We start from the raw sequence: 27,668 nt of genomic DNA, 5'->3' as shown, positions 1-27,668 counted from the left end.
AATCACCTCCTTTAAAAAGTAAATGTGTCTGGTACAGTACAATATACATGATAAAAGTGTGTGAAATGGGCTGTCTGCTCTGAAACCAGGCATCACGAAGACAGCAGGCAAGTGAAATAAATGCTATTTGGCACTATGCATTGGTGGACGCCTCTGGAAACTGATATACAACATATGTTTTTTGTATTATATACCATTGCGTGCAAGCAAGTTTCTTTTTTTAAACTCAGTACTTCAGAGCATTGAGCAGCACTCGAGTACATATCTTAAATAGAGCATACATTAATATAGACATTCTACTGTCCCGTTGAATCTATGCCAGCCACCCAGTCATGTGTGCAGCTCAGGATGCACCCTGAATACTGACACTACAATAACGATCAGACTCAATATCCTGGTCAAAATATCTAAAATAAAGAAAAACAAAAAAAATGTATTCCTAACTCCACATATTTATCTTTAAGGTACGTAGATGTGCAGTTAGGAATAGTACACATACACGTCCCTCTAATTACTTATCTTTCAACATTTTTCCCCTGATATTCTGTCCTTCATATTTCTGCAAAAAGAACAAATGATGGACGGAATGCTGAACAAATCAAACATTCACCCCCAGTTACAGATCTGGGTTAAATCCATCGTATTTTTTGCGTGCCACGTCATTCCAGATTAGTCCCAGCCATATGCACATAAGTCTTGACCCTGCTCCCCAAGGGAACAGTCCAGCCCGAACTGCCTGGCCATGTTCTCCCTGTACCAGAAACAAGCATCATGGGCTGGTTTTAGGGTATCACCCCTCATGAGTCAGGTTAGACTGAATCTGGTGGTGTAGCGAGTGTAGGACCCACTTCTGCTCATACCCCTTCCACTTAGGTCGACAAATGCAAAAAGAACAGATTGATGGATGTAATGCTGATCAAATCAAATATTCACCACAGTCACAGATCTGGGTTAAATCCATCATCTTTTGCACGCCACGTGTGATATTCCACAATATTTTGGGGTCCTCGTTCAGTAGTAAAACGTACATCTGATATTCAGAGTCCTTTAGAAGGAATTCCTGGAACATAGGCCATGAATGTTGGATACATGGCACTGGCATATGTGTCCTTGCTGATACACAGAAAGTAAGGGAAAAGAGATGCTAAATCACTTGACCTGTGAAGTGACAACTCACCTTCCAAGGAGGCACCCTTCATAAGAATTAAGCAAGGCTGCAACACCAGTAGGCATGGCACAGTCGATTGAGAGGATGTTTTCTAATCTTCTTATGTTCATTGTTCATGGCCGCATTATGATATTGAGATCTGTCATAAATGCAGCACAGCGGAACATACTGTTACTGCAAACAAATGTTTTTTAGCCTGATTTCTAGATTTCCCACCGAAAGTGGTGAAGTACATGTGCAAACAGTCCTTGTGATAAGTTTAACTGCACAATATTTGCATTTCATCATGTTTAACCAGGTTTTACGTAGAGGAGAGAGCATGTGCAAATGTCCACAAAATCTGTGATTTCAAATGGGATGCAGAAACCTGTGGGAGTGGGTGCAGGGTGAATTGAATATTTGGCAGTGGCGGCTGCCACAAACAAAGGGTTTTCCGGCAGGTGGAGGGAGCATGGCAGGGGGGGCGTGGGGGGATTTAATAATAATTAAAAAAAATAAGAACTTACCTTAAGCTGAGGCCACCTCCCCTGAGTCTCATTGCATTGCATCACGCCTCCTGAGCTCCTCCTGCTCCCAGCAGAAACTGGGAGAGATTCCCTGTGCATTCCGGCACTGCTCTCATGCTATGAGAGCAGCATGTGAATTGGCCTGAGCGGGCTGAAAAGACCCTCAGGTCAGAGAGTCTGTGGGGTGTCTCCAGCCCAGCTGTTCAATGCAGCCAGGTTGGAGAAATCTAGGTGTGCATGTGTGTTTGGCCGGCCTGGCACGGCCGGCCAAACACACATGTGCACTTAGCACATTGCACTCCTCCTCCCCCTTCCCGTGCCACGGCCCGCCCATCCCTGCATACGCTGGCTCAGAGCCAGCAAATGAAAAATAAAATGATGATAGGACATCATTTTTTTACCTACTGGCTCTGAGCCAGTGGGGTGACGCTCCTCCACCATTGCGGAAGACCTGTCCCTGATAGTTGGGCTAGTTGAGGGCAGGTTGATCACAGATATCTGATTGCAATGTGAAAAAAAAGATGTTTGGGCTCAGATGGAAGATGTTTTCTTCTTATGTTCAACAAATGATTAAATGCTCCTACAGTATGGGCTTTAAGTGAGCCGGGTCCCTGTGTGTGTGTAAGACCCGGCAGTAAATAAAAGCAGACATAGAAACAGGTCTTTATTAGATCCTATATTCATGTCTTTAACTTTGCAAGCATAAACACTGATTGATTTCAGGAAAATGAATGTAAGAAATTTTAAGAGAATCCATATCAGTGATAAAGGTCCTGTTTACAATTCATGTAGGCCACAACTAATGAAGAGACCACGAAATTCAATCTCAACCAAGAAATCAAAAGCAGTGGAATTGACGATGTCCAAACAGAGGATGAGGCAGGTGGGAGTTCACAGTAAGAGAAAGTGGGTACACGGAAGTGTAGGGTTAGCCAATGACAACAAGACAAGTAAAGAATTGAGCTTTAAGTTAAAGAATGAGAAAAAGGATGCAAGGATGTGGGTGTAATGAACAAAAATATTCAGTTCTAACAAGCTTTATTGTTCTATACTGAAACATTCGACAAACAACAATGTTCAGATTTTGCCTCCAAAAGTCAATATCCAAAACAAGAACATGTCTCCTTTATAACATTGCCCTCATAAAGAGTAACAAATTATTGTGTTTCCTGAATGAAATGTATCGCCGGATATTTCTTTGATCACCCAGCAGAACCCTATTGCTCCTGAGGATTTAGAACCAACCACGTTGTTGAGGTCTGGGGCAGGTTAGACCAACTGAAGAAGCAAAACCATGTCTTACAAACCATTTTTTCCTTTCAAACTGATGGTACATGTGCCCACATTTTAGTTTTAAAATTCTACTCTTAGCTATGCTGCCAAATAAACAACACAAAAAATATTTCCAAATATTTCCATTTAAAATTAAACATGGAAATCAACTGAGATTGATTTATTTCATTAAATGTGATACTATCCATCAATTGATCACTGCGTCAATGAATAATAGCAATGCAGACATGTAAAGTGTAGATTTTAGGCAAAGCAGTTTATTTCAAATTGCTGAGTGACATATTTGCAGTTTATCTCAAATTACTTCAGAAGGAATATTAGGCTGAAGGCTAAACCAGTCTATTCATGTCCTCATTCACGCTATACGTCTGAAAGGGTTTTACACATAGTCAATGTTCCATTTGTATCCAAGTCAATCCAAATTAAGACATTCACATGGCACTAATTATTAGTCTTTAAGGCTTATAAATATTTATAGACAAAATAGGGGAGGAAGAATAGCTTGAAAAGCAAAATATGTAACTACTTCGAAAACACCTTGTAATCCTTAAGCTTCTTAGCAGACTCTAGCATGTTGCTGATGGATGATCCAAGCAGGCCTAAGGGTTGTTCACTGGTCACAGGGACAGTCTTCTCTTCGCTATCTCAAGGGGCAGTAGGTGCAGTCCTGCAGACATTGCAGCCTATCTTTTTGCAGTCCAGGGGGCAGCATGGCAGTCCTTCTTCGGAGCTTGTTCCAGTTCCGACGTGATCTAAATTGGAGGGTGCCTGGGTAGACATATTTATTCCCAGAAAGTGCCCTGGGGGGATGATGCAGTCACTAGCCTATGAGCTACTTGGTCACCTACCTCTGGGTGGCAACTTTCTCGAGTAATGTCTGGCAACTACAGTCCCAGAGTGCACTATGATGTCCCATCTCAAGATGTCCTGTCCTATTTGTGGATGTCAGGAGCTTGGTAGCCCACCCTAGAGGTAAGGCTACCTGAGGGCTACACCAACTGTAAAAACGACTTTAGGCATTGGGCTTCCCTTTTTGTTTCCAGACTGTCTACCTGAACAAAGGGCAGCCCTTCAGTAGTGAAAGTGCCATCTGCCGACCAAAGGCAGCTTTGCCTTTGAAGCTCACCTTTTGGGCTAACACCCTGAGTGGCTTCCTGCTAAGTAGAGGTAACACCTCGCCCTTGGAATGCTGTGATTGTTCCTAAGCCTGGACGTTATTCACAGTACTCCCCAGGTGGGCAGAATGCTGTCTGTTTACCAGTGTCCATGTGATACCACTGGGCATCTGGGACAAGGAGTGACAACTTTCTAAAAGTTCAATTTCTTTAATGGTGACATTAAATTCGGCTTGGGCACCAGGTCATGTTTAATGCCATTACTAATTTGATAACCTGCAGTACCCACCTAGGTAGTCCCATTCATAAGTTAGACAGACTGAGGATAAGCCGGTAACTCTGTGTTAGCCAATGGGGCTACTAGCCTTTCTGCAGCAAAATTACAATTTCGAAGTGTTGCTGATAAGACATACATAAAAATACATGTCCTATTTAAAACTATACAGCTCCTAGCCTTAAAGCTCTGCAGGTCTTCCTTAGGGGAGGCGTATATATAATGTTAAGGGAAGTGGGGGGCTTTGTCATTACGTTAAATGGCAAAGTCGAACTAGCAGTGTTACCACTGCCCTTGCGGTCTGCAGTGGCAGGCTGGGAGACACTTTGTACTTTATCACACACAGGGTAGCGCAAACAGTGCTGCAGCCCCGGCTGGACATGCTGCTTTATATACCCTTGGTACCCTGGGTACCATATAATAGGGACTTATAAGTAAGTCAGTTCTTACCAATTGGGTATAGCTAATTCGATATATACATTGTAATGGGTTAGAACACTTGCACTGAGATCTGGTTAGCAAGCCTTGGTGCTCTCTCAGAGTTGATAAAATGTGGGAGTGACAATGAAAAAAGAGGCATTTCCTTACAATATTCAAGAAGAAACAAAGACAATGGTAGTGGCTAATGGATGTTTTAATAAAAAGGTGAAGAGCTGAGGCTAAACTGAATTGCTAGATATATTGGGAAGAAAGACTTGCAATGCTGGAACCAGTCAGTGGAGAAATACCACCTTTTAGAGGGGAGTGAATCTGGTGAAGCCCCTCAAGAGAAGAACTGTGTCTACCTTCTACTCAGATAGGTTTCAGGAGGAAGTCCCTTCTACGATGTCTGTGCCCCTTAGTAATCATCTCAAGCCAGGAAATCATAACCTAAAGAGCGAATGTCATACGAGTGAACAGCCTATAATTGGCACAGAATGTGTTGAGGTCTAAATCATTAGTTCACTCTAGAAATTTGGAGACAACTTCAGTGGTTATCGCAAGGATGCATAGCCTTCCATTATAAACCAGGGAGAGAAACAGAGATGCAAGTGTTTGAGTCAAGTGAAGATGTTAAGTGGTGAGTGCTTAAAATAAATCCTATCTGGATAAAAACAAAAGGAACCAATAGTGAAGAACAGACTTCTCTCTCCCAAAGTATATGGTTACTGTACCATTAGAAGTATTGAACAATAGTAATTTCTTCCAAGATCATAGCATTTCAGGCACAGAATTATAATATACCACAGAACCTGATTGGATTATCTCAAGTAAAATGATACATTTTGATCCGGTCTTTGAAAACATTTATATGAGCCTTGCCTGATTAGCGTAAATTTCCTTCTCATGGTTCCACGAAAGGCCTGTAATAGAAAGTGAGTTTATTCATGTAATTGGAAACGGCACAACATTTTGTCACCTGGTGCAAGTGCTGTGACAAACGGAGAATAGGGAGTAATCAACTCATAAAATGCAAATTGAGAAAGTCAGTGTTTGCAATAGATTACAGGCTTCCTCTACAGAGTTTTTACATTTGCAAGCTCTCTGATTCGTTAAATCAGAATGTTTGTGAATGCTCAAAACATTTTTTGAAATGTACTAAGCCCATTTAATGGTTCCAAAAAGATTTTCTGAATTGTTAAATGGGATTACGTAACCATAAGTAATTGGTATTTTAAAGGAGTGTGTTAAGGGCTTCCCTTCCAAATACCAATTACTTCTGTTATGCATTAATGTATTGCGACCAAATTCACCTAGGAACCCATTTCTCTTTGTGAAAGTAGACAATAACATTTGCTATTTTAAACACAACCTGTTTTCCTTCCAGAAAAACGGTCAGCTTATAAAAAAAAAAAATGTGTTTATTTAAAAGCAATCACAGACATTATGGTCTGCTGACCCCTGCAGGCCACAATTCCAGTGATTGTAGCTGAGTATAGTGGGTCGCTGTTTGTGACCTACCTCATTAACATTTATGGGACAGGTCGAATCACGATGCACTGCAGTTCAGTATTTTGTGACCCAACATCTTAAATGTCTTTTTGCCTGAATCACAAAAACTGCTACCTCATTAGGATTCATGATGCAGGACTCTGCTCATGACTCTGTGAACGACTGCTAATTCAGCAATGGGGACTCCGTTCGTCTACCTCAATACATTTGCTTTTACTTAATGGAATTGTGTTTATATACTGGTGCCCTAAGGCTTTCACATACATGCCAACTGACCCGATTAAGGCAAGAAATTCACAATTTTTAAGACAACATTGGCTTTAATTTATATTTATACCTCCTAAAATTCTCCCCACTTCAATACAAGCTAATAGGAAAATAAATTCCCACAATTATGTTTGGAAAATCTCTTTCTTTATTCTTTCTACATGTTGTTATGCATATTTTTACTTCCTGTGTCAGTTATATCCACCTTACAGGCCAAGCACCTAAAACACTGACATAGACTTTAATATTATTGGATTTTAGAATATACAAAATACCCTTTTTTATTCTTTTGCCCACAGGATATTTAATACTGATTTAATAATCATCTGTCTCAACCAGCACACTCTGGCAAAACCTAGCAGTCTACCCTAGACCTAGCGGGCTGGGTCACCATGGGTCACCCTGTATAGGAAACACAAAGATACTGAGGCACAAGTTACTGAGCGGTCACAGCAAGAAAACGTTCTTTTATTTTACTACGAAGTATGTGATGGATGTTTCCTAATATGATATTTTCAAAGCGTGTACATGAAGTTAGACTACAGGTTACATGTAATAGAATTTGAGCCAATGAACCGAATGTTTATACACTGGTAGTAATTATGGCCAAATGTATGACCATTTTTTGCAGTCGCAAACAGAAAAATGGGACGTTTTGGACCGCAAGAAGGGTTGTAGTGTGTACAAACCCTATTTAGCGAGTCGGTAACCTATTACTGACTCACAAAATAGGGTTTGAAAAGCACTATTAGGAAGGGGTGTGCCAAGGGCGTCACTTCCCAATATCGAGTCGCAGGGGGCTGTATGATTGTTTTGCAACCGCAAATGTGGTTGCAAAACAATCGCAATTACCACCCATTTCAAATTGGTGGTAAGCCAGTTGCAAACGGGAAGGGGTACCCAGGGGACACCTACCTTTTTGTGTTTGGTAGTGAAAATATTTTTTAAGAGCAGGCCTGTCTGCCCTTAAATAATGAAAATCATGTTTCATTTTTTCTTTTAAACACATTCCGTTTTCTCTTTAAGAAAAATGGGCTGAATTTGGGAAAACATTTTTTGCATTATTTAAAAAGCAAACACAAGCATTGTGCTCTGATGTCCCCATCAGGCCACCATCCCAGTGATTGTAGCCCATTCCAAATGGGTCGCAAATTACGTCCTGCTTCATCAATATTGATGAGGCAGGTCATTTGCGACCCCATTGGGAGTCTGAGACACATTTGTGCATTTCATTTTGCGAGTGGCAAAACAAATCGCAATTTGCGACCCACAAAATGGAATGGTCGTACATCTGGCCCTATATGTGGAAACAGCACTTACTTAAACATATGACGACTATTTTGAGTTTTCACGATGGGCATTTGAAACGTAATATTCAAAAGGGAGCCTCCACTGAAAAAACCCAATTATGTTACCTTTAATGTTTTTATTCTTAAACATCATTATGTTTCAATTTCCCATATTTAAGGCATGCTGCTTATCTGTGAATGGAGATTGAAGATCTTCATTTTTCTGAATTTTATTGTCACATTTTGAGGTGGATGGTCGCCATATTTTTAACTGGTACTGTGATTTTTCTGGAGGGTTTTTCTCAAAAAAACATACTTGTGGGCAGATTATATATAAATAGAGTGCTCTTGGTCCTTTCTTTAAAATGAAATACAGAAGTGCAGGTACTCACTATTTAGAGTACCTGTTTGCTTCGGGTACACGCTTGTACTTTCCATTAAATGTATTGCAGCAGTGCTGAGTAGTGAAGTTACTCTCCGTTTCAAATTAAAGAAGTGCAGGTACTCAGTACCGGACAGTACCTGCCCATTTAACGATCTGCTTTTGGTGTACCATTTGCTGTTATTAGATGTAATATAAGTGGTGTTTTGCCCTTCTGTTTACAATGTGTATACAAGTGATGCAGAATCTGTCAGTGGTAAACAGTGCTGGCATATATTGCACACATTTTTAAGGTGTAATGAATACGCCAAAATAAGACTCTTTTAATTACTTATACATAATTGTGTAAATTGTTCTCTGATATCGCTGAACTCTCATATATGTGCACGTTTGTTTAGAACAGCCCCTATATGTAAAAAAAAGCTTTCATAGTCGAGTAACTATAATTTCTGATCTATGCCTTTTTTCCTGCAGTCGACGCCAGGACAAATGATAGGCAGAAGAATAATGCCACAATTTCTTCACAAAAGACAATGGAGATCAGCTCTATTTCTGAGGAAAACGGAAAGAATCTTGGGCCGGAAGCCAAGGCCGAGGCGCCACCTGCCAGATCTCGTTTCAAAATGTCCATCTCTCGGCCTGTACCAGGGCGTACTGCAGCTCAAGCTAAAGATTCATCAGCTGTGTCAGAGAAGCTTGATGTCACCCCAGAAAAACCTCTGGTGAACAATGTCCCCAGTGAAAGCGTCACACTTCCGGCAACAGTCGAGCTCAAAGGAAGCTCTGATAAAACCCAACAGCGGGCCCCGCTCGCAGCATCACTGACAGCAGCTGAGGTGCCAAACACAGAGGCATCCGAGGCATACACCACCCAGGCCAAACCCAAGGAAATCAGCCTGTTCGACAAACTGTTCAAACCTGAGAAGGCGAAGGAGAAGAGGAACCCCTCCAATGAGGATTCTCAGGAAATTCCCCCCCCAGCAGAACAGCAGCCAATCATCGTGGTGAATGCGTCTTCGGGATTGCAGAACACCGCCCCACCGCAGCAGGTACTTTTATGACTAATATTATCGAAATTTCCCGATATTTATTGTATTCCATTAATGTCAGAAAGCAACTTTTGAACAATTTACAATGAATGAAATGTAGGTTGCTGTGCGATGCCAATGAGATGATGTGACACCATCACCAGCTCTATTGTGAGGGATGCATACATTTAAAATTAATTTGCACCCACAGGTTCACACAAATAGGGCGATCTTGAGTTTAACAAGTACAAATTATTGTAGGTGCTTCCTGGAGGAATTTGCGCAAGCCACACACCGTGGAAAGGGGCATTATGAGAGAAGGGGCTCAAAGACCATTTTTGTACTATATCGTCCCGTTGCAAAGCGTGCATGTCGGAAAAGAATGGGAAAACTGCCCCAGTACAATGAGCATACATATTCCTCCCGGAAAATAAAACCATAAATGTACGACAACAATAAAATCATAATGTATGAAGTTTTTCTTTTAATAAATAAGAAAAAAAACGAGAAGGTAGTCAGGTAAAAGCCAGATGCTTGTGATACTCACCTGCATCAGGCATTTTGAATTATTGTTTCAGTCTTTGGTTTATAAATTTAAATTTTTCAATATTTTTAAAGACAGAATACTAGACCAATAAACCTTATATAATGAGAAAAATATGTTTGAGATATGTATATGTGCAATATTTGCAAATAATGTAAGAATTCTAAAATTATATGTGTGGCTAATCAAGCTAACTCATGACTGCCAGTATCGAGCAAATGTTTGCAAATAGGTGCTGCTGTTTACACAGTGTAAATCTACAAGCGTTTGTCTTACTTTGAACTTGCTCAGTTCCCTCCAATGAGAGAAAGAGTGGACAAGGCAATACATCATATCAGAAAAGTAAAGAAACTCAAAATAGCCTTATAGCCCGCCGTAGAGGGCTCTACCGGCTATTAAAGGCCCTCTCCAGCGTTAAAGGCCCCGAGGCGAGGGCCTTTAACAAGGGAGAGGGACTTTAATAGTGTTATAGCCCATCTACGAAGGGCTATAAGGCTATTAGAACATTCTGTCACTAGAGGACAGAATGTTCTAACAAAAAAAATAAAGCCATTTAGGAGCGTGAGGGGATTGGAATCCCCTCAGGTTCCCTGAAGCCTTTGTTCACAGCCAGAGCTGTGAACAAAGAAACATTGGAATGTTGGAGCTCCAGGCTCATACCAGCCATTATAAGCCCAGAGCACTCCATTGTTTTCAGTGGAGCTCCCAACATTCCAATGTTCTAATAAATGGTGATATTTGAATGGATGATTTAGAAGGACAATAATCTATGTCTGTTACATTGCCAACAAAGAATAGCTATGAAAAGTGTAAAATTACACTTATGTTTACTACCTCTAAGGTGTGGAATGCAATGCATTTTAGAAAACCTATCGAACACCAACTCAGAGCACAGAAACCCGATAATAGCCCTTGTCTTTTTGGTAGTCTCTGGTGCTTCCAAAAAATGTTTCACAAACCTCTATCTTTTCACCCAGCTGGACAGCAAGGAGATTGCAGAACTTAGGAGCATGATGCACTTGGTGATGGAAGACGTAACTAATATGACAAACTTTTTCATAAAAAACTGTAGTGGTCTTATACAACATAATGGCTCTGATTACAAGAGGGACGGTAAATTCTGCCCCCTGCTCAAATTAGTGTGCACAGCAATTGGAATTCTGAGCACTTCTGCAAACACAGCACCCTACAATTTTCCACTCGTATATTTTGGCATATAAAATCTGCCAAAATGTCCTAGAGGTAAAATGTTCACAAAGTTCTGATACACATAGCATTCAGTGCAAAATGCACCAATTCAGCATGCAATTCCTAATATATCAGAGGCAAACTCAGAATGGGAGGTTTTTACTGCATCTGGTAAATTCCACAACCTTGGTATGAGTTTTCCCTCTGTGGCATAAAAAAACTTTCTGTTTCCGACACCCGTCAAGGTTTTCTTAACTAGCCATAGTTTATTAGGCAAGTCAATACCCATAAAAACATTAAAACGTGTCATATGCTTCAATCAATTCAGCTTCAATTATTGATAGGGTAATACAAAGATTGCAATATGAATATGATAGACAGCCCAACATACATTCTTCCCCACCAATAAAAAAACACTTCATAAAATTATAGATCAGACTAGACAGTATTAAAAGTAAATCGTCTTTCTCTGTAGACCGAGTGCACATGACCTTAGCAAAGAGCACTGCTCTCAGACCCATGCAGTGGGAGCCAATCTGTACTGTAATAATAATAAAGATTGAAAACTAAAATCAGGGCTCTAAATGTCAGATTGGGCAAGATCTGAAACTATGTCCTTAGACAGCTAGTACATAGGGATTTCAATTCATTGTGTCCTTTGAGATGACATTCTTTGAAGTAAGCAGTTTGGACTCAATGCATGTCTGTCTGTGGCGAATGATGTTGGTATGCTCCATTTGGATTATTTAATCAATCAATCAAGTATATCATTTGTAAAGTGCACTACTCACCTGTGAGGGTCTCAAGGCGCTGGGGTGGGGAATGCTGCTACTGCTCGAAAAGCCAGGTCTTGAGGAGTTTTCTGAAGGTCAGAAGGTCTTGGGTCAGCCGTAGGTGGATGGGGAGGGTATTCCAGGTCTTGGCGTCGAGGTGGGAGAATGATCTGCCGCCGAAGGTGGCTCTTTGGAAGCGGGGGACTGTGGTGAGGTCGGCAGAGCGGAGCTGGCGGGTGGGTGTGTAGAAGCTGAGTTGTCTGTTGAGGTACGTTGGTCCGGTGTAGTGGAGTGCCTTGTGTGCGTGGATGAGGAGCTTGAAGGTTATCCTCTTGTTGACCGGGAGCCATTGCAGGCCTCTCAGGTGGGGTGTGATGTGGCTGCGGCGAGGGATGTTGAGGATAAGGCCTGCAGAGGCGTTCTGGATGCGTTGGAGCCGTCTCAGGAGATTGGCCGAGGCTCCTGCGTAGAGGGCATTTCCCTAGTACAACCTGCTGCTGACGAGCCTTGGGTGACCGTTCTTCTCGTTTCAGTGGGGATCCACTTGTAGATCCTGCGGAGCATGCGGAGGTGTTGAAGCAAGCAGGAAGAGGAGGCGGCGTTGACCTGTTAAGTCATGGAGAGGGTGGAGTCGAGGATGACCCCTAGGTTGCATGCGTGGTCGGTGGGTGTTTGGGGCGGTTCCCAGTGCGGTCGACCACCAGGAGTCGTCCCAGGCCGAAGGGGTGGAACCGAGGATGAGAACCTCTGTCTTGTCCAAGTTCAGCTTCAGTCAGCTGTTCCTCATCCATTCAGCAACGGCCTTCATTCCTTCGTGTTGGTTGGTTTTGGCGGTCCTTGGTGAGGGAGAGGATCAGCTGGGTGCCATCAGCATAGGAGATGATGTTGAGGTCGTGCTGACAGGCGACTTGGGCGAGCAGTGCCATGTAGGTATTAAACAGAGTTGGGCTGAGGGATGAGCCCTGGGGTACGCCACAGATGATCTCGGTGGCTTCGGAGCTGAAGGGGGAAGGCTGATGCTCTGTGTTCTGCCGGAGAGGAAGGAGAAGGTCCAGTCCAGGGCCTTCTCTTGGATCCCGGCGTCGTGGAGGCGTGTTCGTAGTGTGTGGTGGCAGACCGTGTCGAAGGCGGCTGACAAGTCCAGGAGGATGAGGGCCTCCATTTCTCCGTTGTTCAGCAGGGACTTGATGTCATCGGTGGCGGCGATGAGGGCAATCTCGGTGCTGTGGTTGCTGCGGAACCCGGACTGGGAAGGGTCCAGGATGTTGTACTCCTCGAGGTAGCGGGTCAGTTGTTTGTTGATGGTCTTCTCATGAACTTTGCCGGGAACGAGAGCAGGGAGATGGGCCGGAAGTTCTTGAGGTTCTCGGGGTCCGCCTTGGGTTTCTTGAGTAAGGCGTTGATCTCGGCGTGCTTCCAGCTCTCCGGGAAGGTTGTTGTCTCGAAGGAGGTGTTGATGACTTCCCAGAGATGGGGCGCGATGGCTGTTCTGGCTTTGTTGAAGATGTGGTGTGGGCATGGGTCTGACGGAGTTCCGGAGTGGATGGTGTTCATGATCTTGATGGTGTCGTCGTCGTTGATGTTGGTCCAGGAGAGCAGGCGGTTGGTGCGGATGGTGGTCGTGGGTGCGGAGGTCTCAGTGGTTGTCGGGGCGGTCGTGGCGTTGAAGCTGTCGTGGATGTCTGCCATCTTGCGGTGGAAGAAGGTGGCCAGTGAGTCGCACAGGTCTTGCGAGGGTGGGACATCGTTGGTGTTGGAGCTGGGGTTGGAGAGTTCCTTCACGATGTTGAAGAGCTCTTTGCTGTTGTGCGCGTTGTTGTCTAGGCGGTCTTTGAAGGAGGCCCTTTTTGAGGTGATGGTGTCTGCGGGTGGCGTTTAAGGTCCAGGAACTTCAGAAGTCTAGTCACAAGCCGTATGTCAATTCCTTGCAGATATACGTCTAATGCTGGTTTGGTGGACCTAATTCCTCCTTCTGAGGTCTAAGAGAAGGGTGCAGAGGCAGACTCCCATGAGGGTCAATGTATATATGCACACAATTTTACGATTATAAATACCACATTCACTTCAACATATGGAGGCGTTCTACTAAGCACTGCCCATCTCCACTGATTTAAAGTTATGTCATCTGCATGTGGCACAGAGATGGCAATGATCCACTTAAGTTGGTGCAGCCATATGGTGAAGAGAATTATTCAACAGGTGGGCCTTGACGTCAGAAGTCTTGCCAGATTTTTAGGATACCATATACTACTAACATGTGGAGATATGGATGAACCAAACCTTTCTATAACAGAATGGTAGAACATTTATGTTATTATTTTTGGATCAAGGAAGAGTTTAAAATATATGTCTGCCATTAATTTACAACTTCTTTGAATTAAGAATTTATCATCAAGGTAAATATGAAGAAACTAGATTGTTAAGGTCATGGCTGCAGACAGCTTTAGTTTTGGTTGTGGCCAGCCCCTTACTTTTGTTTGTATGTTTTTTGCGTCCATCTTCGATCTCTGCTCTTGATATGTTTCTAGCAAATTCTTCCTTTAGGCTGCCTGGGAGCATTTTGGTCTCAGTGTTATAACTGGATGAGTTGTATCCTTCCATTGCAGGCCTGAAAGTACTCTTATTTTGATGTTGCAACTTCTGCCTTTGAAAGAAGCTTGTTTCGGTGCTGCCAGTCCTACAGAGAACTTAGGGGCACATGCATCAATGTTACGTTTTGCGAATCGTTATTTGCGAATTTTAAGGAATCGCATTTTGCGATTCGCAAAACGGAATGCATCATCTTTTTCGCATTTTTTTAAGGAATCGCTATTTTTCGCTTTTTTTGCGAATTTGCATTAGAAATGCGAATTTTAATGCGATTCCTTATTTTGCAAATTCGCAAAAAATTCGCAAATTTGCGAATTCGCATATTGATGCATTACAATGAGGACACACCCAGGAAGCCTACACTAATTGAATGCACCTGAGCCACAGTTTGAATTGGGAGTGGCAGTTGGTCAGTACTGCTTTGTTTGCTGAACCTGAAGGACTGTTTTGTGTGTGCTGCTGCAGAGGGAGAAATGGAATCTGAAGGTGGAAGTCAAGACCTACAACCAAGAAAAAGAAAGATTAAGTTTAGTGAGCAGGAGTTGCAGATATTAATAGAGGAAGTTGCTGAAAGGCAGGAGGAGCTTTTTGGAAAATTTTCTTTGAAGGTCCCAGAAGCAGTGAAAAAGAAACATTGGCTGGCCATTCAAGCCAAGGTAAATGCTGTGGGGGTTGCCCACAGAGACATCACCAACTTGCAAAAAAGGTGGTATGACTGACGCTCACGCGCAAAAGAAAGGATTGCGACAAGGATAAAAAGTGCGAAAAAAACTGGTGGAGGACCTCCCAAGGACATACCTACTACCCCCTTGAGGATTTGGTTGAGGGGACGCTTGTGACTGAAGCTGTGATTGGAGTCATTCAGATTGACACATCTGAGCATGCTGGCACTTCCCAAGGTATGTGTACATTGTAAATTGCTCATATTCCATTTTTCATGCCTTTGTTGTGCTTGATGTTTTTAAACTTATTTAATCTATATTTAACATCCCTTAAAGAATAGGACACTTTGCTACTTTTTCTTGGCATTTAAAAAGGCATGTAATATTATGAAGCAGTGCATTATGGGAAATGTAGTTTTTCCAAAATAATCTTTAGGACATGTTAAGTTTCCTAACATGAAAATATGACTTGAAACATCAAATAAATTAAAAGAAACCTGCTTGTTTTCAAAATTTCAATTAATGTAGACAAGTGCAAAACAATGTAAATTATCTTAATCATATTAAAGACATACACATAAAAAAATTCATTTTTCATTTGCAGATAATGTGAAAGAAACAGAAATATATGTCTCAGAGGAAAACAACAAGGAATCTGAGAACACATGTGAGCCACAGCCCAAAATATCTTGTAAACCAGATAATAATATACAAATTAGGAAGAGAGTGCGACAGCTTCTGAACTCAGACACTGAGGAAGAAAATAATGTCACTGAAGTTGAAAAACAAACAGCATCAATCCCAGACAACACTGATAAACAGTCATGTCGGCGCAAAAGACTTCAAAAATTCATCAGGAGAAAGCCAAGGTCCACAGTCCAAAGAGACTCCTTAGATGATAGCACCCTTGCCAATGTTGTAGAGGTGAAATTATTGAAAGTCCAGCGTCTGCAAGGGAAGGACATGAGAATCATGAAGGGGAAACTCAGTGATATCAATGAAAATGTAATATCTATGAACAGAAATGTAACAAAACTAACAAAAGTGATTGAATCTGCACAGAAGGCCTCATGTGCACAATTTGACCGCATAGCTAGTGCTTTGGAGAACATCACTCAGGGATTGGAAAGCCAGAAAATTGCAAATTGTAATAGACATATGAGGTCAATTGCAAGCATGCACACATATGCCAGGGCATTAAATAGAGTTACATCCAGCAATGCAAAAGTAATGAAAAATACAAATTCCATTCAAAAGGCCATCCAGCAATGTTGTGGTGTACTCTGTGATGGTATGTTGTCCATAAAAAGTGCTGCAACTGAGATGCAGCCTAAAGATAAGCTTTATAAACCTGATGAAGGGGGCCCAATTGTAGATAATGAAGTCAACAAAGAAAAAATGAAACCTAAAGATTTGCCTGAGCGCCGTAGTGCAAGAGGTCTACATCTGACTACAGGAAATTGTACAAAATCTGAAAATGTCAAAACTAGAGCATTAGGTTTGCATGGTAGAAAGAAGTAATTTTCATTTTACATTACATAATGGTGCTTTGATTTCATTACTTTGAATAATTCCCCCCTTCACTGATTGAAAGTTGTATTCTGTTACTCAAAAAGTTATAAGCAATATTATACTTAGAAGTGCCATGCTGTACCATCTTCTGTGATATGTTTTACAAAATTAAGGAAAAGACATTCCATTAAACTCACCTTTGGTTAAAAATAGTGTTGAGTGATTTCTGCCCTTCTTCTCCTCCCTTCTGCTGCATCAGGTCCATGCAATCTGGGCTGGGGTTGTTGAGGCTGGTTGTCAATATTTGGCAGCATATCCTCCATATCAAGTTCAAGGCCTCTCCTAGTAGCTATGTTGTGGAGGATAGCACAAGTTGCATCAATTTTGCAGCAGACATCTGGACGGTATTGCAATGCACCACCAGTCATATGCAAAACCCTAAACCTAGACTTCATGACACCAAAAGTCCTCTCAATGATACTGCGGGTTGAGATGTGGTCCTGGTTGTATTGCTGTTCTTTGTGGGTATTTGGAGTCAAATAAGGTGTGAGTATGTATGACCTCAACCCATATGCACTATCACCTAATTTAAAAAATAAATGTTGAAAATGAGTAACAATTACATCCAAGAGCATGACATTTAAAAAATTCTCTGATTGCAAGTTTTAATTTACCTAGTAAATATCCATCTCCAAATTCTCCAGCAAGCAAGCGAGCATGGATGGCACTGTGTTTAAAAATGTAGGAGTCATGAGCACTCCCTGGATAACTTGCAACTAAGTCAGTGATGATTCCTTTAGCATTGCAGACTGTTTGAATATTCAAGGAATGATAATTTTTCCTGTTTCTGAAAATGTATTCATTGGCAGAAGGGGGACAAATGGGAACATGAGTACCATCAACACATCCTAATACATGTGGAAAATGTGCTATGTTATAGAAATCTAATTTAGTCTGGAGCAACTCCTGCTGAGCTGTAGGGAATCTTATGTGATGGTTTATTCTCTGTAGCATTGCATTTAGAAAGTCTCTAAAAAATCTAGACAATGCACTCTGTGACACCCCCCCAGAAACAGCTATGACACCTTGAAAGGAGCCAGAGGCTAGTAGATGGAGACAACATAACACCTGTACATGGGTGGGTATAGCTTGAGTCCTAGCTGTTTGCCTCTGCAATATGGGGTCAAGTTCAGCTATCAGATCTAAAATAGAGTCTACATTGAGCCTATACTTGTCATATATGTCTGCCTGTGTCTGCCCAAACAAAGTTATGCGCAATCTAAAGATTCTTTCACTCAGTATTCTTCCCCTCCTCCCTGCTGCTCTCAAACGCAACCTACGTGCCATCACAATTGCTGCTGCCATCCTGGAAGAGTTCCAGAGGGTCTGTGAGAGCCCTTTTATAGTTTCCTGATCAATTGCACATGTTTCATTTTTTTTAGAAAAAATTAGCACCTGCTCACACTTCTTCTTATTTTAGGAATTCCTAATAGCGATTTCTATAAAATTCGCAATTTGCAAAGTTTCATGCATACCGTTTTTCGCTAATATTTTAAGAATTCGTTAAAATAGCGAATGTTTAACGACTCGCTAACCCGATTGCGAGTAAATAAAGAATCGCTAACTAAATTGCGATTCCTTAACATGGTGAAAATTTGATGCATACCAAAAACATAAATTGCATTCGCAAACGGCTATTTTTAGCGATTCGCACTGTTTGCGAATGCAATTTCTGTTGATGCATGTGCCCCAAAGCTTGTAAAAAACTCCTCCAATTACTTTTCTCTTGACATGCATCTTGTTTTTATTTTTGTGTCTGGAAATCCACACATGTAATAAGCAGACATACAAAAAAACTACAATTCCCAGAAAGGCTGAGCACACAGTGATTTAATCAGATATTGCCTATATTTTCTAAATTGTCTTCCATTGAAATGGATTTCATTTTTAATATAACTAGACAGTACTGTGTAAACATTGGGAAGTAAAACGTGTTTGTCAGCCACTCTGTAAAATTATTTGCCTGAAGCAGGATTATGTGTCAGGAAAGCTTCAAGTCTGTTATAGGTGGTACCTTTTTAAAGACATGTGTTTTATGTGCTTGGTTGAGGACCAAATGGGGCAAAGCTGTCATCTGTGTGATTGTAAATGAATGCTTCCAAGTCAGATTCCCCTTAAACCTAATGATACTACAGTTCTGTTGAGTGATGGGTGGCCTGGTATTGGCAGCCTCTTGGTTGGTGTGTAGAGCCACTCACTTGGGGAGCAGAGCGTGTAGGGAATGTGCCCAGCTCCACCTCCATCACCCCTACTCCACCACATTTTTTGTGAGGCCCCCAGTGCTAATCATTTGCAGAAATCCTGATTCTGGGTCAAGGTTTCATAAATTGCAGATCAGCTACCTTCCTGCAATCTGTTGAAAGTCATCCTATAAGCCAAACTTTAGCAGGGAGAAAGTTTCTGTATTTTGAAAAATTTACATATATGATGTACAATAAACACCACATGCCATGTTTTTTCTTTTTATGTATCCTTTTTTAAACATACTGGCAAATATGTGTGCTGTGCATTGCAACAGGATGTGAATTAAGGTGTTTATCATGCATTGCACAATGCAAGTTAATATGTCAATAGAAAACGATAATTTCCAAGTTATCAGCCAAATATTATGCTGGGCTGTTACCAGTAGCGGCTCGTAGTGGGAGTGCTGCGGGATGGTGAGGCGGACGGGGGGGCAGGGTGGGGGTTAGTAAACTCCGCCATACGGCGGACTGGAGGTAAGTACATAAATAAATAAATAAAACATATTACACTGCGCTCGCTGCAAACGCAAATGGTGTTGGAGCACGTGCAATGTAATTCATTGTATTTATTTATTTATGTACTTACCTCTGGTCGGCTATATGCCGGAGTTTACTACCCCCCACCCTGCCCCTTCCCTGCCCCACTTCACCGCCCCGTAGGCCTCCCACTACGAGCCGCTACTGGTTGTTACACAGTGCCAAACATGTTATGTTGTTATGTTATGTTAAAATACATTTATAAAGCGCACATACACAGAGGAGGTTTCTTGGCGCTACCATGTCTTCAGAGCCCAAGATCGAGTGCAAAATTAGAAGGCTTGGCAAAATAGCCAGGTTTTGAGACAGCTTCTGAATTTAAGAAGAGTGTCACAGAAACGTATGTCGGAAGGGAGAGAATTCCAAAACATGGGCGCCAGGACAGCAAACCTGGCACCACCAGTGCGTTTTAGTCTGTAGGAAGGTGACGATAACAATAGTTTGTGAGCTGAGCGCAAGTTGCGGGAGGGAGCATGTTTGTGAATCAGTTTATTCACAAATTGTGGACTTTTCCCATTGAGGGCCTTGTAAATGAGGCAACCAACCTTAAAGGCACAGCGCTGGGTTATAGGTAGCCAATGCAGTTGTTTCAAGAGGTGGGTGATATGGAGATGTCTGGGATGGCGGGTAATCAGGCGAGCCGCTTGGTTCTGGACCATTTGAAGGCGTTTGGAGAGATAGATGGGAATGCCATGGTAAAGAGAATTGGCATAATCAACATGGGACATGACCATAGCAAGAATCACCTGGATTCGTGCTTCATGAGTGAGGAACCTGCAGATCTTTTTTATTTTCCTAAGTTGGAAAAAACAGGTAGAGATCACTGAGCCGATCTGGGCCTTCATCGTGAAGTCTTGGCTGATAGTGACCCCTAAGCTTTTGGCCGTGGACGATGGGGAAGGAGCTTGACCAAGTTCCTTGGGCCAAAAATGAGGGCCCCAGGGGCTCTTGATGATACCTCCGGTAAGAACAAGCTCTGTCTTATCCAGATTGAGCTTAAGATGATTATTGTTCATCCACTGACTGATGAACAGTATGGTGGACTGAAAAGTGAGAACGGACTCCGGAGAGTTACTAATGGGGAAGATAAGTTGGAAGTCGTCTGCATAGTTGAAGGTGCAGACTTCACGTTCTCTTAGAGCTCGGATGAGGGGAAGAAGATACAGGTTAAATAACAGGGGAGAGAGTTAAGAACCCCGAGGGACTCCACAGGAGATGCTCATTCTGGGCGCTGTGAAGGGTGCAGTGCTGACTGCCTGAGATCGATTCTCCATTAAGGAGATAATCCAGCCCAGGGCGGGTCCCGTGATTCCCCCGTCTCTGACACGATCGACCAAAAGATTATGGTCGACCGTGTCAAAGGCCGCGGAGAGGTCCAGGAGGACAAGGGCCTGCGAAGAGCCGGAGTCAACCTTGTCACGAAGAGAGTCTAGGACTGTGAGGACCACCGCTTCGGTGGAATGAGCAGGGCGGAACCCCGCTTGGTTGGAGTCAAGAAATTCAGAGTCTTCTAGAAACTCGGTGAGACATCGCGTGACATGCGTTTCAAGAACCATGGCAAGGTAGAGTAAGAGGGAGATAGGGCGGTAATTGGTTAACAGCTGGGGGTCAGCCCCGGGCTTCTTTAAAAGAGGAATGACAATGGCTTCCTTGAAGGAGACAGGGATAGTACCCTGGGAAAGTGATTGGTTCAGAAGATGGAGTGCAGGGCTAGGAAGGGAAGTGAAAATTTCCTTCAAAATGCTGGGGGGGCAGCAATCCGTGGCAGAGCCTGACTTAACTTTAGAGAGTAGGTCCAAGAGGACAGGCTCTGTGATACTGGGAAATTGCGAGAAGATGGTGTGGTTTTGGACCACGGTGGGACAGAGCGGGGGGTTATTGCAGGGCAGGATGCTAGCCTTTATCAATGCAATTTTTTCAATAAAGAAGGAGTTCAAGGAGTTGCAGAACTTTTGAGAAGGGACAGGTCTGATGGAGACTCTGTCAGGATTAGACAACTCATTTACTATAGAAAAGATATCTTTAGTGCGGTTGGAGGTGGACAGAATTTTAGAAGAGAAGTATGTGGCTTTGGCGGTCAGAATGGATTTTTTGTAGATCTTTAATGAGTTGATATATAGGCGTTTGTCTTCTGGAAGGCACTTGCGTCTCCAGGTTCTTTCGAGTTGCCTTAGGCCTAATTTCTGGGTTTTTAACTCGTCAGAAAACCACTTATGAGCGTCATGGCGACGGGGGGCAAGTGCTTTCTTAAGGGGCGCAAATTTGTTACTAGTGGCAAGCAACCAGCCGGTGAGCTGTTCGGCAGCAAGGTTGATAGAGGGATTGAGAAGGGGGAGCGAGTTAGTGAGAGAGCTATGGAAGGATGTTTTATCGCTTATCTTCCAATTTCTATATGTGCCTCCTCTAGAGCAAGATGATTTGACCGAGAAATTGTCAAAGATGGTGAATTTGATAATATAGTGGTCAGACCAAGTGCATGGGAGTACAGACACAGGGGACATGGTTATATTAACAGACCAGATCTGGTCAAGAATGTGCCCCTTGATGTGGGTGGCTGTTGTCACTTGTTGCACCAGATTGAGTCCCGAGAGTAACTCACTGAGTTCGATCGATTGAGGGCCACCCGAAGGGTGACTGGCCCAGTAGTTGAAGTCACCAATAAGCATGACCTTCCCATGAGTGGTGACTAAGTGTGCAACCTGTTCGCCCAAGGAGTGAGGGAACAGGGGCATCCTTTGAGGGGGCCTATAAAGCAGGACACATACCAGAGGTGTCGTGATCGATTCGCATTCAAGTTTGAGCACTAGATTGTCCACCGAGGGTAGAGCAAGGGGGGGAGTGTGGAGAATTTGCAGTCATGGCGGGTAATAATAGCTACTCCTCCGCCCACTTTCCCCTGAGGGCGATTCGCTTGAATAATGACATAGTCAGAGGGGAGGGCAGCTAGGATGTCAGGGGAGGATTCCTGAGACAGCCAAGTTTCATTGAGCAACAGAAAATCAGGTTGCTCAGATTTGAGCAACAAAAAGATGTCTAGCTGGTGCTTGACCAGGGTTAAGGTATATGACAGAGAGTTTCCGAACGCCGTTTGGCTCCAGAGTCTGGTCGGGGGTGGCTGGTTGAGAGGAAACTAACTCAGGGAATGAGGTTCTAAGCTGCAGGATCCCCATAGATTGTAAAGTGGAGTATGTCATGTTATGAAGGACAGAGGGTAGCGTGTGCAGTGCCAAGAGTTGCATAGTGCTGTAATGGATAGAGATTTGGGCATGGTGACAGGCCCCAGGCACCGTACAGGCGTGGACGGGTGCAGATGGGCATGCCTTCGGCACGCCATCGGCGCGCCCGCTAAGCGCATCCGCTGCGCTTCCGCAATGTGGTCGGCATGATATAGCCGCTGGTGGTCTAAACTCTGCCCCGCCTGCACTGCGATTGGCTGAGGGAATCAGCTGTCAGTGGCAGGTCCTGCCTCGCTCGTTAGTCAGCGAGTTGCAGGAGATTTTACCCCAAGGTGAGTTGATTCCCCAACGCAAATGTTTTAAAATAGCAAATTTTAAAAAGAGCACAACACCGATTTTAGCAAACGATCTTGGCGGTCATAGAAACAAAGTACCAGCTCCCGCGCTGAGATCGGCAGTGATACAGCCGCCAGCAGCCTAAACTCCGCCCGCCTGCACTGCGATTGGCTGAGGGAATCAGCTGTCAGTGGCAGGTCCTGCCTCGCTCGTTAGTCAGCAAGTTGCAGGAGATTTTACCCCAAGGTGAGTTGATTCCCCAACACAAATGTTTTTTTTTTTAAATCATCTTTATTCGGTTGTCGGCGAAGACCATAAAAGAACAGTAAAAACATTTTTCCAATAAAATACATAAAAACATGTTAAAACAAGTTAATGTTCATATTAATTGTATCCATTGAGACATAATAATCATTCTATGTTAAGATTGGGACGATGGTTGATACAGAATTTTAAAAAGGAAACAATCGATTTCGCATATATTTAATTTTCCAGCATTTGCAAAGCTAAAAAAGCTGGGCGGCATGTTCGGAGACCCATGATCTTTACTATTGGAATTATCCAATAGGTACGGGGAGCCGCGAAAAATTTGCAAAAAAATACTGTGTGAATGTTACTTAGGGTGGGGACAGAATCACAAGGGCAGGGTAAAAGGTTAGTCGACCAGTCATTTTGTTGTGGGAATGAGATAAGCCGATAGAAGTTGTCCAATCTGTATCTGGTCAATAAGAATTTTTCAAAATGATTAAGGTCATATTTTAAATATGGCTCTAGTAAGAAGGAGGTTTGAATAGACATTAGATGTTGAACTGAACTTTTACCGACTTCTTGAGCCAGTCTAAGGTCTCTCATATGTGACAGACAGGTCCTTTTAAGGTCTTTTTTTGAAATTTTAGAGATCGAAGTAGGATCAGTGAAATAAGTCTGGGTGCCCAGATCGTTAAAAAAGACTTTTACGTATTCCAGCCATCTTATTTTGTGGGATTTGTCTAATGTCATACAGTCCTCGATAAGGGCTCTGGTTAGTTGGCATTGGTTGTTCGTCCAGATGCGCCTGCACATCATTATGGGTTGGATTTTTAAGATGTCTGAAATGTAGTCCATGCCTAGTTCCAAATGTTTTAAAATAGCTAATTTTAAAAAGAGCACAACACAGATTTTAGCAAACGATCTTGGCGGTCATAGAAACAAAGTAACAGTTCCCGCACTGAGATCGGCAATGATATAGCCGCCAGCAGCCTAAATTCCGCCCCGCCTGCACTGCGATTGGCTGAGGGAATCAGCTGTCAGTGACAGGTCCTGCCTCGCCCCTTAGTCAGCGAATTGCAGTAGATTTTACCCCAAGGTGAGTTGATTCCCGAACACAAATGTTTTAAAATAGCAAATTTTAAAAAGAGCACAACATAGATTTTAGCAAATGATCTTGGCAGTCATAGAAACAAAGTAACAGTTCCCGCGCTGAGATCGGCAATCATATAGCCGCCAGCAACCTAAACTCTGCCCCGCCTGCACTGCGATTGGCTGAGGGAATCAGCTGTCAGTGGCAGGTCCTGCCTCGCTCGTTAGTCAGCGAGTTGCAGGAGATTTTACCCCAAGGTGAGTTGATTCCCCAACACAAATGTTTTAAAATATCAAATTTTAAAAAGAGCACAACACAGATTTTAGCAAAACGATCTTGGCGGTCATAGAAACAAAGTAACAGTTCCCACGCTGAGATCGGCAATGATATAGCTGCCAGCAGCCTGAACTCCGCCCCGCCTGCACTGCGATTGGCTGAGGGAATCAGCTGTCAGTGGCAGGTCCTGCCTCGCTCGTTAGTCAGTGAGTTGCAGGAGATTTTACCCCAAGGTGAGTTGATTCCCCAACACAAATGTTTTAAAATAGCAAATTTTAAAAAGAGCACAGCACAGATTTTAGCAAACGATCTTGGCGGTCATAGAAACAAAGGAACAGTTCCCGCGCTGAGATCGGCAATGATATAGCCGCCAGCAGCCTAAACTCCGCCCCGCCTGCACTGCGATTGGCTGAGGGAATCAGCTGTCAGTGGCAGGTCCTGCCTCGCTCGTTAGTCAGCTAGTTGCAGGAGATTTCACCCCAAGGTGAGTTGATTCCCCAACACAAATGTTTTAAAATAGCAAATTTTAAAAAGAGCACAACACAGATTTTAGCAAAACGATCTTGGCGGTCATTGAAACAAAGTAACAGTTCCCACGCTGAGATCGGCAATGATATAGCCGCCAGCAGCCTAAACTCCGCCCCGCCTGCACTGCGATTGACTGAGGGAATCAGCTGTCAGTGGCCGGTCCTGCCTCGCTCGTTAGTCAGCGAGTTGCAGGAGATTTTACCCCAAGGTGAGTTGATTCCCCAACACAAATGTTTTAAAATAGCAAATTTTAAAAAGAGCACAACACAGATTTTAGCAAACGATCTTGGCGGTCATTGAAACAAAGTAACAGTTCCCGCGCTGAGATCGGCAATGATATAGCCGCCAGCAGCCTGAACTCCGCCCCGCCTGCACTGCGATTGGCTGAGGGAATCAGCTGTCAGTGGCAGGTCCTGCCTCGCTCGTTAGTCAGCGAGTTGCAGGAGATTTTACCCCAAGGTGAGTTGATTCCCCAACACAAATGTTTTAAAATAGCAAATTTTAAAAAGAGCACAACACAGATTTTACCAAACGATCTTGGCGGTCATAGAAACAAAGTAACAGTTCCCGCGCTGAGATCGGCAATGATATAGCCGCCAACAGCCTAAACTCTGCCCGCCTGCACTGCGATTGGCTGAGGGAATCAGCTGTCAGTGGCAGGTCCTGCCTCGCTCGTTAGTGAGCATGTTGCAGGAGATTTTACCCCGAGGTGAGTTGATTCCCCAACACAAATGCTTTTTTTTTTAAATCATCTTTATTCGGTTTTCAGCGAAGACCATAAAAGAACAGTGAAAACATTTTTCCAATAAAATACATAAAAACATGTTAAAACAAGTTAATTTTCATATTAATTGTATACATTGAGACATAATAATCATTCTATGTTAAGATTGGGACGATGGTTGATACAGAATTTTAAAAAGGAAACAATCGATTTGGCATATATTTAATTTTCTAGCATTTGCAAAGCTAAAATAGCTGGGCGGCATGTTCGGAGACCCATGATCTTTACTATTGGAATTATCCAATAGGTACGGGAAGCCGCGAAAAATTTGCAAAAAAATACTGTGTGAATGTTACTTAGGGTGGAGACAGAATCACAAGGGCAGGGTAAAAGGTTAGTCGACCAGTTATTTTGTTGTGGGAATGAGATAAGCCGATAGAAGTTGTCCAATCTGTATCTGGTCAATAAGAATTTTTCAAAATGATTAAGGTCATATTTTAAATATGGCTCTATTAAGAAGGAGGTTTGAATATACATTAGATGTTGAACTGAACTTTTACCGACTTCTTGAGCCAGTCTAAGGTCTCTCATATGTGACAGACAGGTCCTTTTAAGGTCTTTTTTTGAAATTTTAGAGATCGAAGTAGGATCAGTGAAATAAGTCTGGGTGCCCAGATCGTTAAAAAACACTTTTACGTATTCCAGCCATCTTATTTTGTGGGATTTGTCTAATGTCATACAGTCCTCGATAAGGGCTCTGGTTAGTTGGCATTGGTCGTTCGTCCAGATGCGCCTGCACATCATTATGGGTTGGATTTTTAAGATGTCTGAAATGTATTCCATGCCTAGTTCCAAATGTTTTAAAATAGCTAATTTTAAAAAGAGCACAACACAGATTTTAGCAAACGATCTTGGCGGTCATAGAAACCAAGTACCAGTTCCCGCACTGAGATTGGCAATGATATAGCCGCCAGCAGCCTAAATTTCGCCCCGCCTGCACTGCGATTGGCTGAGGGAATCAGCTGTCAGTGGCAGGTCCTGCCTCGCTCGTAAGTCAGCGAGTTGCAGTAGATTTTACCCCAAGGTGAGTTGATTCCCCAACACAAATGTTTTAAAATAGCAAATTTTAAAAAGAGCACAACATAGATTTTAGGAAATGATCTTGGCGGTCATAGAAACAAAGTAACAGTTCCCGCGCTGAGATCGGCAATGATATAGCCGCCAGCAACCTAAACTCTGCCCCGCCTGCACTGCGATTGACTGAGGGAATCAGCTGTCAGTGGCAGGTCCTGCCTCGCTCGTTAGTCAGCGAGTTGCAGGAGATTTTACCCCAAGGTGAGTTGATTCCCCAACACAAATGTTTTAAAATAGCAAATTTTAAAAAGAGGACAACACAGATTTTAGCAAAACGATCTTGGCGGTCATAGAAACAAAGTAACAGTTCCCATGCTGAGATCGGCAATGATATAGCCGCCAGCAGCCTGAACTCCGCGCCGCCTGCACTGCGATTGGCTGAAGGAAACAGCTGTCAGTGGCAGGTCCTGCCTCGCTCGTTAGTCAGCGAGTTGCAGGAGATTTTACCCCAAGGTGAGTTGATTCCCCAACACAAATGTTTTAAAATAGCAAATTTTAAAAAGTGCACAACACAGATTTTAGCAAACGATCTTGGCGGTCATAGAAACAAAAGGAACAGTTCCCGCGCTGAGATCGGCAATGATATAGCCGCCACCAGCCTAAACTCCGCCCCGCCTGCACTGCGATTGGCTGAGGGAATCAGCTGTCAGTGGCAGGTCTTGCCTCGCTCGTTAGTCAGCGAGTTGCAGGAGATTTTACCCCAAGGTGAGTTGATTCCCCAACACAAATGTTTTAAAATAGCAAATTTTAAAAAGAGCACAACACAGATTTTACCAAACGATCTTGGCGGTCA

At 43.0% G+C, this 27,668-nt stretch overlaps 1 protein-coding gene across 6 annotated transcripts in view; it reads left to right on the top strand.

Annotated features, from left to right (window-relative positions):
- BCAS1 (brain enriched myelin associated protein 1) overlaps positions 1-27,668 on the top strand; it is a 531,445-nt gene that overhangs the window by 158,940 nt on the left and 344,837 nt on the right. For all 6 annotated transcript variants that reach the window (XM_078652060.1, XM_078652059.1, XM_078652057.1 and 3 more), the window contains exon 4: positions 8,701-9,275. In XM_078652060.1, the coding sequence (XP_078508186.1) occupies positions 8,701-9,275 (575 nt within the window). The remainder of the gene's footprint in view (positions 1-8,700; positions 9,276-27,668) is intronic.

The sequence above is a fragment of the Lissotriton helveticus genome, chromosome 7 (assembly GCF_964261635.1).
Source record: "Lissotriton helveticus chromosome 7, aLisHel1.1, whole genome shotgun sequence".
NCBI lineage: Eukaryota > Metazoa > Chordata > Amphibia > Caudata > Salamandridae > Lissotriton > Lissotriton helveticus.
The sequence above is the reverse complement of the archived record's forward strand: the minus strand, read 5'-3'. Positions and strand labels throughout refer to the sequence as shown.